Source organism: Scyliorhinus canicula, chromosome 11 (genome assembly GCF_902713615.1).
Source record: "Scyliorhinus canicula chromosome 11, sScyCan1.1, whole genome shotgun sequence".
NCBI lineage: Eukaryota > Metazoa > Chordata > Chondrichthyes > Carcharhiniformes > Scyliorhinidae > Scyliorhinus > Scyliorhinus canicula.
In genome coordinates, this window is record NC_052156.1 from 27,567,376 (window position 1) to 27,583,708 (window position 16,333).

Below are 16,333 nucleotides of genomic sequence, written 5' to 3' on the forward strand. Positions count from 1 at the left end.
GCCTCCACATCCTTCTGGTAGTGTGGCGACCAGTGTTGAACACTATGGATGTGATTCTCTGGCTGTGTTGCACTTGAGTGAGAGCACAAGACCAGAGAAGCCTTGGAGAGCCCCCTCATGGGCTTCCTGGCAGTCTCTGCACCTTGCAAGATTTACCCAGTTACCGCGAAGCGTCATTCGAAACTTAGTGCATGACAAAATGAACCTCACAGAAGTAGGTCATGCCCATGTGGGTGGGGGTGATATTGCCCACGGGTAGGGGGTGTGGGGGACCCAGAAGCTCACTGAGAGATTGGGGTACCCTTTCAAAATAGTAGCCCGATCTCGGAGTTCAGCTCCCAAGTGCAGCTCCCCAGTGCTAAAAGAAATTCTAAGGGCGCGATCCACCAGCCACGTTGCACCCTTGCATTAACGCGGTGTTTGGTCGGTGAATGCCAGGACAGCCCTCTAGTGGGCTTCCAAGCAGTCTTCAGCCATGCGGGATTCACCCAGGTGCTGCGAGTCATCAGAGTCAGATAGTGAGGTCACATCCAGGCACCATTCAGTACTGGTCCACTCAAACGAGGACCAGGAGGTACAGCACCCGTGGGGTCTCCCAGGCCGTCTCCCAGACCATCGGAGACCCCTGGGTGGTCAGGGTCAGTCCAGATTGGCCCCCTAGCCCTCCCCCTGGAATGTGGCACTGCCAAGCTGGCAGGTGCTAGTGTGGCACTGCCAAGGGCCTGGGAGGCCATGCCCATGAAAGGAGGGTGGTGGAGGTTTTAAGAGTGGAGGTGTGCAGGACAGATACCCAGGGCCTTTTGGGAGGTTAGGTGAGGGTCCTGGAAGGGAGGGGGTACTGTAAGGGAACTTGAGGAGGCCTGAAGAGGGGGGAAACCCCAGACATCCCATACCAGGGTGTCCTCACTTGGGGGTGTGTGTGATAGTGTCCATGGGTAGGGGGTGTGGGAGAGCCACAAGCTCACTTAGAGATCAGGCATTCTTTCAAAATGGCAGCCTGATCTCCGAGTTCCCCAGTGCTAAGTGTGGGTTAAACTGGGAAGAAACTCCCCAATTGAATAGCTGGGAAACTCGCCAGCAGAGCCAGCAGGAAACTCCCCGACTAACCCGGCACAAATGAACTGAGAAATGTTTCAATTCCAAGTCCTGAGATCTTCCTGTAAGATCTTTGTCAGTAAATCTCTCCCTTTGACCAAGCTTTTAGTCAACAGTCCTATAATCTCCTTATGAGCCTCGGTGTCAAGTTTCATTTGATAATTGCTCTTGCAAAGCACATTGGGATGTTTTAGTCTGTGAAGGGAACTATTTAAAAGCAAGATGTGTGAACAGATAAAGAACGAAGAAAAGTACAGCACAGGAACAGGCCCTTCGACCCTCCAAGCCTGCGCTGACCATGCTGCCCGTCTAAACTAAAATCTTCTACACTTCCTGGGTCTGTATCCCTCTATTCCCATCCTATTCATGTATTTGTCAAGATGCCCCTTAAATGTCACTATCGTCCCTGCTTCCACCAACTCCTCCGGCAGCGAGTTCCAGGCACCCACTACCCTCTGTGTAAAATGTTTGCCTCGTACATCTCCTCTAAACCTTGCCTTTGCACCTTAAACCTATGCCTCCTAGTAATTGACCCCTCTACCCTGGAAAAAATCTCTGACTATCCACTGTATCTATGCCCCTCATAATTTTGTAGACCTCTATCAGGTCACCCCTCAACCTTCTTCGTTTCACTGAGAACAAACCAAGTTTATTCAACCTCTCCTCATAGCTAATGCCCTCCATACCAGGTAACATCCTGGTAAATCTCTTCTGCACCCTCTCTAAAGCCTCCACATCCTTCTGGTAGTGTGGCGACCAGAATTGAACACTATACTCCAAGTGTGGCCTAACTAAGGTTCTATGCAGCTGCAACATGACTTGCCAATACTCAATGCCCCGGCCAACAAAGGCAAGCATGCCGTATGCCTTCTTGACTACCTTCTCCACCTGTGTTGGCCCTTTCAGTGACCTGTGGACCTGTACACCAAGATCTCTCTGATTGTCAATACTCTTGAGGGCTCTACCATTCACTGTATATTCCCTACCTGTATTAGACCTTCCAAAATGCATCACCACACATTTGTCCGAATTAAACTCCATCTGCCATCTCACTGCCCAAGTCTCCAAACGATCTAAATCCTGTTGTATCCTCTGACAGTCCTCATCGCTATCCGCAATTCCACCAACCTTTGTGTCGTCCGCAAACTTACTAATCAGACCAGTTACATTTTCCTCCAAATCATTTATATATACACTACAAACAGCAAAGGTCCCAGCACTGATCCCTGCGGAACACCATTAGTCACAGCCCTCCAATCAGAAAAGCACCCTTCCATTGCTACTCTCTGCCTTCTATGACCTAGCTAGTTCTGTATCCATCTTGCCAGCTCACCTCTGATCCCGTGTGACTTCACCTTTTGTACCAGTCTGCCAAGAGGGACCTTGACAAAGGCCTGACTGAAGTCCATATAGACAACATCCACTGCCCTACCTGCATCAATCATCTTTGTGACCTCCTCAAAAATCTCTATCAAGTTAGAGACACACAATCTCCCCTTCACAAAACCGTGCTGCCTCTCACTAATATGACTCCTTGCTTCCAAATGGGTGTTGATTCTGTCCCGAAGAATTCTCTCCAGTAATTTCCCTACCACTGACATAAGGCTCACTAGCCTGTAGTTCCCTGGATTATCCTTGCTACCCTTCTTAAACAAAGGAACAACATTGGCTATTCTCCAGTCCTCCGGGACATCACCTGAAGACAGTGGGGATCCAAAGATTTTTTTTTTTTTTTTAGAATAGTACAGCACAGAACAGGCCCTTCGGCCCTCAATGTTGTGCCTAGCAATGATCACCCTACTCAAGCCCACGTATCCACCCTATACCAGTAACCAAACAACCCCCATTAACATTATTTTTTAGGACACTAAGGGCAATTTAGCCTGGCCAATCCACCTAACCCGCACATCTTTGGACTGTGGGAGGAAACCGGAGCACCCGGAGGAAACCCACGCACACACGGGGAGGACGTGCAGACTCCGCACAGACAGTGACCCAGCCGGGAAACGAACCTGGGACCCTGGAGCTGTGAAGCATTGATGCTAACCACCATGCTGCCGTGCTGCCCAAAATTTCTGTCAAGGCCTCAGAAATTTCCTCTCTTGCGTCCTTCAGTATACTGGGGTAGATCCCATCAGGCCCTGGGGACTTATCCACCTTAATATTTTTCAAGACGCCCACCACCTTGTCTTTTTGTATCTCAATGTGACCCAGTCTATCTACACACCCCACTCCAGACTCAACATCCACCAATTCCTTCTCTTTGGTGAGTACTGATGCAAAGTATTCATTTAGTACCTCACCCATTTCCTCTGGTTCCACATAGATTCCCTCCCCTGTCCTTCAGTGGGCCAACCCTTTCCCTGGCTACCCTCTTGCTTTTTATGTACGTGTAAAAAGCTTTGGGATTTTCCTTAACCCTATTTGCCAATGACCTTTTGTGACTCCTTTTAGCTCTCCTGACTCCTTGCTTAAGTTTCTCCCTACTTTCCTTATATTCCACACAGGCTTCGTCTGTTCCCAGCCTTCTAGCCCTGACAAATGCTTCCTTTTTCTTTTTGACGAGGCCTACAATATCCCTCGTTATCCAAGGATCGCGGAATTTGCCTTGTTTAGCTGCCAATCCTGTCCTTCCCTCAACCAGGTCTCTGTAAATACAACAACATCATAGTTCCAAGTACTAATCCAAGCTCTAAGTTCATCTGCCTTACCTGTTATACTTCTTGCATTAAAACATATGCACTTCAGGCCACCAGTCATCACCCTGTCTGCTCTTCCTCAGAGCCATAGTGGCCCTATTTCCGAGTTCTCCCTCAATTTTTTCACCTTCTGACCTATTGCTCCGGTGCCCATCCCCCTGCCATACTAGTTTAAACCCTCCTGTGTGACACTAGCAAATCTCGCGGCCAGGATATTTATGCTTCTTTAGATGCAACCAGTCCTTCTTATACAGGTTGCACCTGCCCCGGAAGAGCTCCCAGTGGTCCAGATAACGGAAACCCTCCCTCCTACACCAGCTGTTTAGCCACGTGTTTAGCTGCTCTATCTTCCTATTTCTAGCCTCACTGGCACATGACACAGGGAGTAATCCCGAGATTACAACCCTTGAGGTCCTGTCTTTTAACTTTCTGCCTAGCTCCCTGAACTCCTGCTGCAGGACCTCATCCCCCTTCCTGCCTAAGTCGTTAGTACCAATATGTAGCACGACCTCTACCTGTTTGCTCTCCCCCTTCAGGATCGCTGCTACCCGTTCTGAGACATCCTGGACCCCCTGGCACCAGGGAGGCAACATACCATCCTGGAGCCTCTTTCACATCCACAGAAATGCCTATCTGTGCCCCTGACTATAGAGTCCCCTGTGACTATTGCTCTTCTGCATTTTGACCCTCCCTGCTGAACATCAGAGCCAGCCGTGGTGCCACTGCTCTGGCTGCTGCTGTTTTCCCCTGAAAGGCTATCCCCCCGACAGTATCCAAAGGGGTATACCTGTTCGAGAGGGGGACAACCACAGGGGATTCATGCACTGACTGCCTGCCCGTTCTGGTGGTCACCCATTTCTCTGCCTGCACCTTGGGTGTGACCACATTTATATAACTGATATGCACTCTCCCTGCTGATTACCAGTTACAAAGCCAAATGAAGGAAACAAAACATAACAAAAAGGGAAACAGCACCTCCTCCCACTCCGCGCCGAATTACCACACTGCCCAAAATACCAAGTTTCAATTCCTACTCTGGCTGTGTCTCACTCACTCAGGCTGTATTTCCTTCACCTGAGCAAAGCAAGGAAACAAAACATTTCCAAATGTTGATGTGTCCTCGGCAATTTAGAGGAACATTTCAAGATAATATCCTTTTCTTCTGAAAACTATAGGGTTTTTTTTCTGATCAAGTTCAGGGAAGCCAGTGCATTCTCCCCGTGTTTGCGTGGGTTTCGCCCCCACAACCCAAAGATGTGCAGGCTAGGTGGATTGGCCACGCTAAATTGACCCTTAATTGGAAAAAATGAATTGGCGACTCTAAATTTTAAAAAAAAGTTGAGGGAAGCCAGTACTCGGAAGTAAATTCAATTTCCAAACGTATTCCCCAGTGTCCACATGGACTAACAACAGCCTTTGTTTATCGAGCACCTTTAACAGAGTAAAATATTCCAAGGCATTTTACAGCAGGGCTATCAGGCAACATCTGGACACTGAGCCAAAGGTGATATTAGGGCAGGGAGCCAACAGCTTGATCAAAGAGGTAGGTTTAAACAAGGGAGCAGTAGAGAGATTAATGGTGGGTATTTCAGAGCAAAGGGTCTGGACATCTGAAGCCACAGATGCCCAAGGGGCAAAATCAGGTATTGTGTGGCAAGCTACACAGTAAACCACTCTCTACTTTGCCAAAATGAAATGCTTTTCTTAATTTTCACACTGCACCAAGATAGCAGCTCACCGCCACCTTCTCAAGGATAATCAGGAATGGGCAATGAATGCTGGCCTAGCCAGCAGAGGCCCACAACCCGTGAATTAGTTTTTTTAAAGTTGTGCCAAACTTTGGGTAGTTTTTTTCCATGTTAAATCTTGCACTGAGCGGGTGGGGTGGGGTGGTTGGGGGGGGTGAATATTATTTTGAGCACAGATTATATAAAATTTCAGGCGCTAGAGGCAAAAATGTTATTTTCCTGATCACATTAAATGAAAATTGCTTATTGTCACGAGTAGGCTTCAATGAAGTTACTGTGAAAAGCCCCTAGTCGCCACATTCCAGCACCTGTTTGGGGAAGCTGGTACGGGAATTGAACCGTGTCGTTGGCCTGCCTTGGTCTGCTTTCAAAACCAGCAATTTAGCTGTGTGCTAAACCAGCCCCTGGTTTACATACTGCTGATCAGGAAGCTGGTTAGGGGCTGGTTTAGCACAGGGCTAAATTGCTGGCTTTGGAAGCAGACCAAGGCAGGCCAGAAGCACAGTTCAATTCCCGTACCAGCCTCCCTGAACAGGCACCGGAATGTGGTGACTAGGGGCTTTTCACAGTAACTTCATTTGAAGCCTATTTTTGACAATAAGCGATTTTTTTCACATGCAATGCCCACCCAACTTGGTTATTTACTGAATATATTGGGGATTTTGGGGCAGCACAGAGGTTAGCATTGTTGTTTCACAGAGCCACGGTCCCAGTTTTGATTCCCAGCTTGGGTCACTGTCTGTGCGGAGTCTGCACGCTCTCCCAATGTCTGCGGGGGTTTCCTCTGGGCGCTCCGGTTTCCTCCCAAAAGACGTGCTGTTACATGAATTGGACATTTTGAATTCCCCCTCTGTGTACCCAACAGGCACCTGAGTGTGGCGACTAGGGGATTTTCACAGTAATTTCATTGCAGTGTTAATGTCAGCTTACTTGTGACAATAATAAAGATTATATAGGGGATTTTTTATGCCATTTATCTATTAAGACGCTCACTGAATATAAAGGATTTTGATGTGGCAAAAAAGTCTGCATATTATTTCCTTACATTTACATTGGACACATTATTGAATGCAAAATCATGACAGAATTGAACAGAACTATATTACCAAGTGGGAAGAGATAAACAGAACTCAGAGACTCAACACTGAGAGCAAGAACGTCAAAAGTTGCAGAGTTGAACATGCTCCCCGGACAGGCGCCGGAATGTTGCGACTAGGGGCTTTTCACAGTAACTTCATTGAAGCCTACTCTTGACAATAAGCGATTTTCATTTTTCATTTAATTTTATTTAACTCAGCAACACTGGGACAAATCAAAAAGCGCGATTAAACATTTATTTTAGTTACAAAGGAAAAGCACATGGTAATAAAGCAGGCATTCGGGACTCTGGATGCTAACTCAACAATTTACTGAAAGCCAGGAAATTAAAACAGCCAAGAGATTTCACTGGTGAGTCAGCAGCATACTACCTGTGTTATAGCACAGTTCACATTAATGCATGTGACCCCATCACATTGATAGAAACATGCAGCTGTTTAACTTGGCTTCTGGACAAAGGCCATTCCTGGCTTGGAGCTCAGGCTGGCCAAATTGCTATTTGGACATCATCTCCAAACAATTTGAGGATTTTGCAACAAATACATCCTGCGGATGGAGAAGTAGAAAAGTAGAGGCAGCTGTCGCGGTTCAGAGCCTCGCCCAAGTGGTCACATTTGCGCAGGGAGCCCGGGCATGAACGTGTTGGCAATTTGGCTACAGGGGCCATCACAACACATGACAATCCTGGACGGGGGCAGACATTTCCCGTGGCCTGGTTAAGATTTCAGTCCAGTTGGAGTGGACGGAAGGCCTCCCCCCCCCGTGATCTGTAAGAATCGGCACATTTCCTGAGCTATTTTGGCAACCACATTTATTTTTAAAGATAAATGTTCTAGCATGACCCAGATTCAGGAGAGGAAGTGATGAGGTTAAAAAAAAACGAAATCAATTCATTAATTGAGTCAACTAGAAAAGAGAAAGTTAAACATCTTAAAAGCAGGGAAATAAAACCCCGCATTACCCCGCCTCTTGACAAGCTGATAAAGAGTTTGCGAGGCGACGTGGAGTATTATTAATCACAAGCGGATGTTTTAGACATTAAAAACTCACCGAGAGGTATAAATATCAGTGAACACCACAGGACGCTGGCAGTGAACAGGCATGTAGGCGCCATTTAGTCAGATCAACCCCTTCAACTTCTCACAGTTCCAGCTCCTTAAAGGGCACACAGCCGAAACCCAGCCAGCGCACAACACCTCTGCCGCCAAATCACCGCTGAACGGGCACGCACCTCTCTGCCCTTTGCCAGCTACACAAAGAGGGCTGAGCGGAACCACCAAGCTTGAGAGAACCACAGGCTTCGGCTGGTGAACTCGCTTCCAGTCATGAGAGGAGCCTTTCGTGAGTCATCCCTGAAGGGCTTCTCCAGAAACATCTGCAAAGTTCACACACCGCCTCCCACAGCTCACCCGCCAGCATTGCAATCTCATTTTGCTCAGCAAATCGACGCTGATCGCCGGCAGCCGCAATGAAGCAGATCGCATCACCTCTTGACTCTGCAAATTGTTTTTTTGTTGTATTCGTTCTTGGGGTGTGAGAATGTTGGATTTTGAGGGCCCACTCAACTAAATAGAAGAACAGAAATTAACTGAGGGGCCACTCCTAAAAGATAAATGGCGCAAAAAAATAGGAAAAAGAGGAACGGAAACTTAAGAACATGAGATCAAAATGTGAGACCCGGGGTTGAAACAGCAGTCCAACCCCTGTGGTGCCCACCGAGCAGGGAAATCCTCGTGTGTGCCCGTGGACACCGCATGCTTCCTCTCCAGGGACATCCAGCCGCGTGACGTTTAAGGAGCGTCTTGACAAATACATGAATAGGATGGGAATAGAGGAATACAGACCCCAGAAGTGCAGAAGATTTTAGTTTAGGTGGGCAGCATGGTCGGCGCAGGCTTGGAGGGCTGAAATTTTCTATGCTGTAATTTTCTTTGTTCTTTGTTCTTTGAGTAAAGCTGCGTAAGAAGGGCAGACAGTTCGGTCAGGCATCCCTCTCGGTCTTGGGATCTGAGACTCGTTGTCAGGACCCAATGGTTGTCGTTCATCAGGGGAATGGCGTTGAACCGCCCAAGCAGCTGCAGTCCATTTGGTGTAGGTACACCCACAGTGCTGTTGGACAGGGTGTTCCAGGATTTTGAGTTCTACAACAGTGATGGAATGGCAATACGGTTCCAAGTCAGGTTCGTGTTTGATCTGGAGGGGAAGCTCCAGGCAGTGCTGTTCCCATGCACCTGCTGCCCTTGTCCTTCTAAGTGGTAGAGGTTGCAGGACTGAGGCAGTTGCTAGGGTGCATCTTGTAGAGGATCCACAATGCTGTCCCTGTACATCAGTGTTGGAGGGAATAAACATATAAAATGGTGGATGGAGTGCTGATCAAGCTGACTGCTTTGTCCTGGAGGGTGTTCAGCTCCTAAGTGTTGTTGAAGCTCTGCTCATCCAGACAAGTAGAGAGTATCCACCACACTCCAATTTCTGTCCTGCAGACATTGAGAAGTCAGGAGGTAAATTACTTGCTGTAGAATTCCAAGGCTCTGACCTGGTCTCCTCGCCACAGAAATTATATTGGTAACCCAGGTAATCTTCTTGTCAATAGCAGTCCCCAGGATATTGATAGTGAGGGAATTCAGTCATGGTAATGCCATTGAATGTCAAGGAGAGATGGTTAGATTCTCTCTTATTGGAGATGGTCATTGCTTAATGGATGTCTGGCACGAATGTTACATACCACTTACCACCTGAGCCTGAATGTTGTCCAGGACTTGCTGCGTGTGAGCATGGACTGCTTCTGTATCTGAGGAGTTCCGAATGGTATTGAGCATTGTCAACCATCTTCAGCTGCTTCTGTTGCTCGTTGTGTTCTCTCTTTAATTGGCTCTGTTTATGACGGTTAATATGATTGCCTTCCTTAATTCTAATTACGTTTGCTCAAGAGTCGCCAGGTATCTTTCGATACTGCCACAAGCTTCAAAACCGAATACTGATCAAAGGCTCGATACACCAGTTAGTAAGTTCAAAATCAATGCTCATTTATTTACACACACAGTCAATTATACTCATGCACAAACTCTACCAACTAAACTATCACTACTACTAAAGCCTATACTTAGCTTCGGGTGCCCACTCAGTCAAAGGAACAATGGCCATAGTCTGGTTCTGAGGCTGCTGGGGTCGAGCTGGTACAGAATAGTAGCTAGGAGCGTCTATCCCATAGCATGCGTTGGCTTTGGACTTACTTGTTCTGGTGCAGCTGCTAGGCAGGCCTCTCGTCACTGAGAGCCAAGGTCAAGAAGGGCGATTCTCTCTTGGGAGCTTCTTCTTATACCCGAAGGGGGCTTTGTGCGCTTTTGGACGGTCCTTGAACTTGGTCCCAATTAATTGGACCGTATCCTGATCATCGGTATCGATTTCCTCCAATAAAGGGGTGGGTGCCCTGATTGCTGGACGGGTCCTAGGTGGCCGTTGGCCTGCTTTGTTCTAGTCTCCTCTGGCACCAGGATGTCTGCTTTAGTATCGTTTACCTAAATGTTTCTCTTTTGTCCCCGGAGATGGCTCATTAGTATGCTAATGGCTTTGCAGTATCGGTCTTGTCTGGGAGCTACAGCTCCAATCAACAGACAAACCTTGCACCTGCTTATTTTCTCAGCATTGTCCATTTTCCCTGCACTCTTTGCAAAGTGTCCATTTTGTAATCGGGATGTGGCCACCCCAGGTGGCTACACTTCCCTGCATCCTCGGGGCAGAAACATTTGATGTTAATTATTCTGATGCAAACACCAACAACACAATTTGCAGTTCCACAAGTATAAAGATTTTGGTGCTATTGCATTGCGCGTTGCACAGATCAGCACGCCATTTGAATGGTGGAAAACGGCAAAATCGAGATTGACGCCAGACGCGAATCAATTTGATATCTAACTGGCTGACTCCCGATGGCGAGTTCCAGATCGCACCCAAGTATGGTGAGCAGATCATTAACCCTCATTTGTATTCATTTCCATCTCATTAGCGAGATTGAAGTTGAATGCAATGGCCTCCCAGGAATTAACTGGCACCCCAGCGAGTAATCACGTGGGCGTCATTTGGTACTCATTTTTAAAAACGTGAAGCTGGTGCAATGCTGCTGAGAGGGATTGGGAAGGTGAGTAGCCATTTCCATTTTCCAGCCTGCAGCTCAATGACACTAGAGCTGCTCCCCCAGTGCCCGGAGCAGGACCCTTCAGGGGGACTGGGCCTGGTCGGGGGCTGAAGCTTCCCAGGTTGGGGGTCGCTCCTGGGCTGGTGGCTGGAAGCTGGGATACAAATCAGGAAACAGAAATTCTGAGGGACGCAGAGTTTAGTGAGAGGGAGGAACTGAAGGAGATCAATGTTAGTAGAGAAATAATGTTGGGAAAATTGATGGGATTGAAGGCCGATAAATCCTTGGGGTCTGATAATCTACATCGCAGAGTACTTAAGGAAGTGGCTCTGGAAATAGTGAATGGATTGGTGGTCATCTTCCAAGATTTTATAGACTCTGGAACAGTTTCTGCAGATTGGAGGGTACCGAATGTAACTCCACTATTTAAAAAGGGAGGTGGAGAGAAAACGGAATTATGGACCAGTAAGTCTGACGTCAGTAGTAGGGAAAATTCTAGAATCCATTATCCAAGATTTTATAGCAGAGCACTTCCAAAATAGTGTCAGGAACGGCTATTGCTAATGAAGAATTGGCCTTGTTAGTTGTGAGAGTACTTCACAGCCAGGGGTTGTGTTTGCTGCTTGCTCCTGCTTGTAGCTGCGGGTGCCCGGAGGCTGATGTTGCTGTTTCCTACTTTTTCTGTAGCCTGAAAGAAGGACAATTCTTTTCTAAGATACCTGGGTCCTGGAACACCGGGCTAAGGGGCAGCGGGATGAATGAGTCCAGAAGGCAATCCGGTTTGAAGCAAGATGAAGCTGTGGGATCTGGTGCATGACATTGATCCAAATGAAAAAGAGCTGATATAGCTTTGTTTTGGCACCAATATGGAGCGGTGATGTTTCCTTGTTGTTTAATGATTAGTGTGATACGTGGAATGTTACGTAGTTGATTTTCAAATCTTTGTTGCTGTTGACCATTTGATAAACAAAATATTCTCAAGTGACTTCTCGCGGGGTACATGTGCCATGTCTCAGATGATGATTATTGCATCACATTTCAATTAAACCTCGAAACCTGAACAGTTTGCCTGAACTCCAGAAGCAGCAGCAACATAGCGGCAGCAGCCAACAATCAAACACTCAAGAGCTGGGCCTTAAGGCTGGAGACATCCTCGCGACTAAAGGGTGAATGTGTGGATCAGGGGAGGGCACCTGAGCACGGTCTCCCTAATGTTCTCGGCTAGGGGCTGGGATCTCGGGGCTCCTGATGTGGCCGGGGTGAATGTGCAGAGCGAGGTTTTCCAGCACAACTGGCTTGGTGGATGGAACTTTGAGAAAAGGTGGGACACGTAAAGGTGGGATAGGCTTGGGGGGATTTGAGGGTCCTGGTGTGGAAGCCTTAACTGATTTTTGGAATCTCCCTTTCCAATTCCTTACAGATATTTCGGGATCCTTAAGGGGGAGGGGGAGCAGCCCCAAGTCGTGGTCCACATAGGTACCAACGACATAGGTAGGAAAAGGGATAGGGATGTAAGGCAGGAATTCAGGGAGCTAGGGTGGAAACTTAGATCTAGGACAAACAGAGTTATTATCTCTGGGTTGTTACCCGTGCCACATGCTAGCGAGACGAGGAATAGGGAGAGAGAGCAGTTGAACACATGGCTACAGGGATGGTGCAGGAGGGAGGGTTTCAGATTCCTGGATAATTGGGGCTCCTTCTGGGGTAGGTAGGACCTCTACAAACGGGATGGTCTACACCTGGACCAGAGGGGTACCAATATCCTGGAGAGGAAATTTGCTAATGTTCTTCGGGAGGGTTTGAACTAGTTCAGCAGGGGATTGGGAACCTGAATTGTAGCTCCAGTATACAGGAGGTTGAGAGTAGTGAGGTCATGAGTAAGGTTTCAAAGTTGCAGGAGTGTACCGGCAGGCAGGAAGGTGGTTTAAAGTGTGTCTACTTCAATACCAGGAGCATGCGGAATAAGGTGGGTGAACTTGCGGCATGGGTTGGTACCTGGGACTTCGATGTTGTGGCCATTTCGGAGACATGGGTAGAGCAGGGACAGGAATGGTTGTTGCAGGTGCCAGGGTTTAGATATTTCAGTAAGCTCAGGGAAGGTGGTAAAAGAGAGGGAGGAGTGGCATTGTTAGTCAAGGACAGTATTACGGTGGCAGAAAGGACGTTTGATGAGGACTCGTCTACTGAGGTAGTATGGGCTGAGGTTAGAAACAGGAAAGGAGAGGTCACCCTGTTAGGGATTTTCTATAGGCCTCCGAAAAGTTCCAGAGATGTGGAGGAAAGGATTGCACAGATGAAAGTAACAGGGTAGTTGTTATGGGGGACTTTAACTTACCAAATATTGACTGGAAACGCTATAGTTCGAGTACTTTAGATGGGTCCGTTTTTGTCCAATGTGTGCAGGAGGGTTTCCTGACACAGTATGTAGATAGGCCAACGGGAGGCGAGACCATATTGGATTTGGTACTTGGTAATGAACCAGGATAGGTGTTAGATTTGGAGGCAGGTGAGCACTTTGGCGATAGTGACCACAATTCGATTACGTTTACTTTAGTGATGGAAAGGGATAGGTATATACCGCAGGGCAAGAGTTATATCTGGGGGAAAGGCAATTATGATGCGATGAGGCAAGACTTCGGATGCATCCGATGGGGAGGGAAACTGCAGGGGATGGGCACAATGGAAATGTGGAGCTTGTTCAAGGAACAGCTACTGCGTGTCCTTGATAAGTATGTACCTGTCAGGCAGGGAGGAAGTGGTCGAGCGAGGGAACCGTGCTTTACTAAAGTAGTTGAAACACTGGTCAAGAGGAAGAAGGAGGCTTATGTAAAGATGAGACGTGAAGGTTCAGTTCGGGCGCTTGAGAGTTACACGTTGGCTAGGAAGGACCTAAAGAGAGAGCTAAAAAGAGCCAGGAGGGGACATGAGAAGTCTTTGGCAGGTAGGATCAAAGATAACCCTAAAGCTTTCTATAGATATGTCAGGAATAAAAGAACGACTAGGGTAAGATAGGGCCAGTCAAGGACAGTAGTGGGAAGTTGTGCGAGGAGTCCCAGGAGATAGGAGAGGTGCTAAATGAATATTTTTCATCAGTATTCACACAGGAAAAAGACAATGTTGTCGAGGAGAATACTGAGATACAGGCTACTAGACGAGAAGGGCTTGAGGTTCATAAGGAGGAGGTGTTAGCGATTCTGGAAAGTGTGAGGTGATACATTTTGGAAGGAATAACAGGAAGACAGAGTACTAGGCTAATGGTAAGATTCTTGGTAGTGTGGATGAGCAGAGAGATCTCGGTATCCATGTACATAGATCCCTGAAAATTGCCACCCAGGTTGAGAGGGTGTTAAGAAGGCGTACGGTGTGTTAGCTTTTATTGGTAGAGGGATTGAGTTTCGGAGCCATGAGGTCATGTTGCAGTTGTACAAAACTCTGGTGCAGTCGCATTTGGAGTATTGCGTGCAGTTCTGGTCGTCGCATTATAGGAAGGATGTGGAAGCATTGGAAAGGGTGCAGAGGAGATTTACCAGAATGTTGCCTGGTATGGAGGGAAGATCTTATGAGGGAAGGCTGAGGGACTTGAAGCTGTTTTCGTTAGAGAGAAGAAGGTTAAGAGGTGACTTAATTGAGGCATACAAGATGATCAGAGGATTAGATAGGGTGGACAGTGAGAGCCTTTTTCCTCGGATGGTGATGTCTAGCACGAGGGGACATCGCTTTAAATTGAGGGGAGATAGATACAGGACAGATGTCAGAGGTAGGTTCTTTACTCAGAGTAGTAAGGGTGTGGAATGCCCTGCCTGCAACAGTAGTGGACTCGCCAACACTAAGGGCATTCAAATGGTCATTGGATAGACATATGGATGATAAGGGAATAGTGTCGATTGGCTTTAGAGTGGTTTCACAGATCGGCACAACATCGCGGCCGAAGGGCCTGTACTGCACTGTAATGTTCTAATTCCAATTCTAATTCTAAAATAATAATATTGTTACAGAGGTTGCCCTTGTGGTATTGGTCGCAGCCGAGGCGGCTAGACACCGGAGAAGGCAGCAGCATCGATGCAGGCTGGAGGCGGCACCCCATATGCAGGGGTCCATCGCACACCCTGAAGACTCAGCCGCCCATCAGGCCGGGGAGGAACCGAGAAGGGGATGGCAGCAACAACCCAACAGGCATCGTTGGTCTTTTGAGGAGATAACAGACAGCATGTGCTGCAGGAGACTCCATCTCAACAAAGAGACAGTGAGGCACCTGTGCCACGTCCTCGTGGACTTAGCACCCCATGGAGGAGGAGGACACCCACTCCCGATGGCCGTGAAAGTCACCGCACAGCCCTGAACCTTTGCACAATTGGTTCATTCCAATGTTCGAGCAAAGACTTGTGCGGCATGTTCCAGGCGACAGCCCACAAGTGCATCCCTGGGGGCATGGATGCCCTGTATGCCCGGGCATGAGACTTTATTAATTTTGAGCTGGAACACGGCCTTCAAGATGTCCCGCTTCAGGATTTGTTGCCATCACCAGGATGCCCCAGGTCCAGAAGGTAATTGATGACACCCATGTCACCTTACGCGCATTGGATTATCAGGGAGTGCCCTTCATAAATTGGAAAGGGTTCCACTCCCTGAATGTTCAACCCATGTGCGACCACTGCCTCTGGATAATGCACGTGTGTGCATCCTTCCTAGGGAGCCTGCATAACAGCTATATCTTGGGAGTCTCAGAGATCCCCCCCATCTTTGAGGACCATCCCATGGTGACAGCTTGTTTTTTTACTGTCACATATTTCCACTTCCCCTAGCTACAGATAGTGATGCCACCCCCCCCCCCCCCCCCCCACCCCCGTGCTCACTCAGTGCTCCTCACTCTTCTTGATCTTTGGTGGTCGGAAGAATTGGAGACTGCCATTGTCTCCTTGGTGGCAGTCCCCCGGTTGGTCTCCAGGGCTTCCTCCTCTCTGACGGCACCCATTGGGCTCTGGGGGTCTTCATGGGATGGAGGGGCAGCTTGAATGAGCTCCAGAGGCCTCTGAGCCACCTGGCTCTGCCAGTCCTGGCGGCTCCCCATTGTCTGCTCCTTGGTGTCGACGTTATTGGCATTCCAAGTAGGGACACAAGAGAGAGCACAGAATGGTACAGACAGATGCACTTTGAGATTTGGTTACAAGAAATTGGCATCTGTCAATCATTTGTTATTAGTTATCTATGTCCAGTCAGGAGGGCGGCATGGTGGCACAGTGGTTAGCACTGCTGTCTCATAGTGCCAAAGACCAGGCCTCGATCCCAGCACCTGGTCACTATCTGTGTGGAGTTTGCACATTCACAGTGTGTCTGTGTAGGTCTCACCCCCACAACCCAAAGATGTGCAGGGTACATGGATTGGCCAGACTAAATTGCCCGTTAATTGGAAAAACTAAAAGAAAAAATCTATGTCAAATAATTAAAAAAAAAATTTAGAGTACCCAATTAATTTTTTCCAATTAAGGGGCAATTTAGCATGGCCAATCCACCTCCCCTGTACATCTTTGGGTTGTGGGTGCAAAACCCATACAAACACG

The 16,333-nt window shown here is 47.9% G+C and overlaps 1 protein-coding gene across 1 annotated transcript in view; it reads right to left on the minus strand.

Annotated features, from left to right (window-relative positions):
• The window catches only part of shisa10.1 (shisa family member 10, tandem duplicate 1), a 107,176-nt gene extending 99,161 nt beyond the window's left edge, over positions 1–8,015 (minus strand). The window contains exon 1 of the mRNA XM_038812645.1: positions 7,691–8,015. Within this exon, the coding sequence (XP_038668573.1) occupies positions 7,691–7,754 (64 nt within the window). The 5' untranslated portion in view covers positions 7,755–8,015. The remainder of the gene's footprint in view (positions 1–7,690) is intronic.
• Between the last annotated feature and the right edge of the window lie 8,318 nt (positions 8,016–16,333).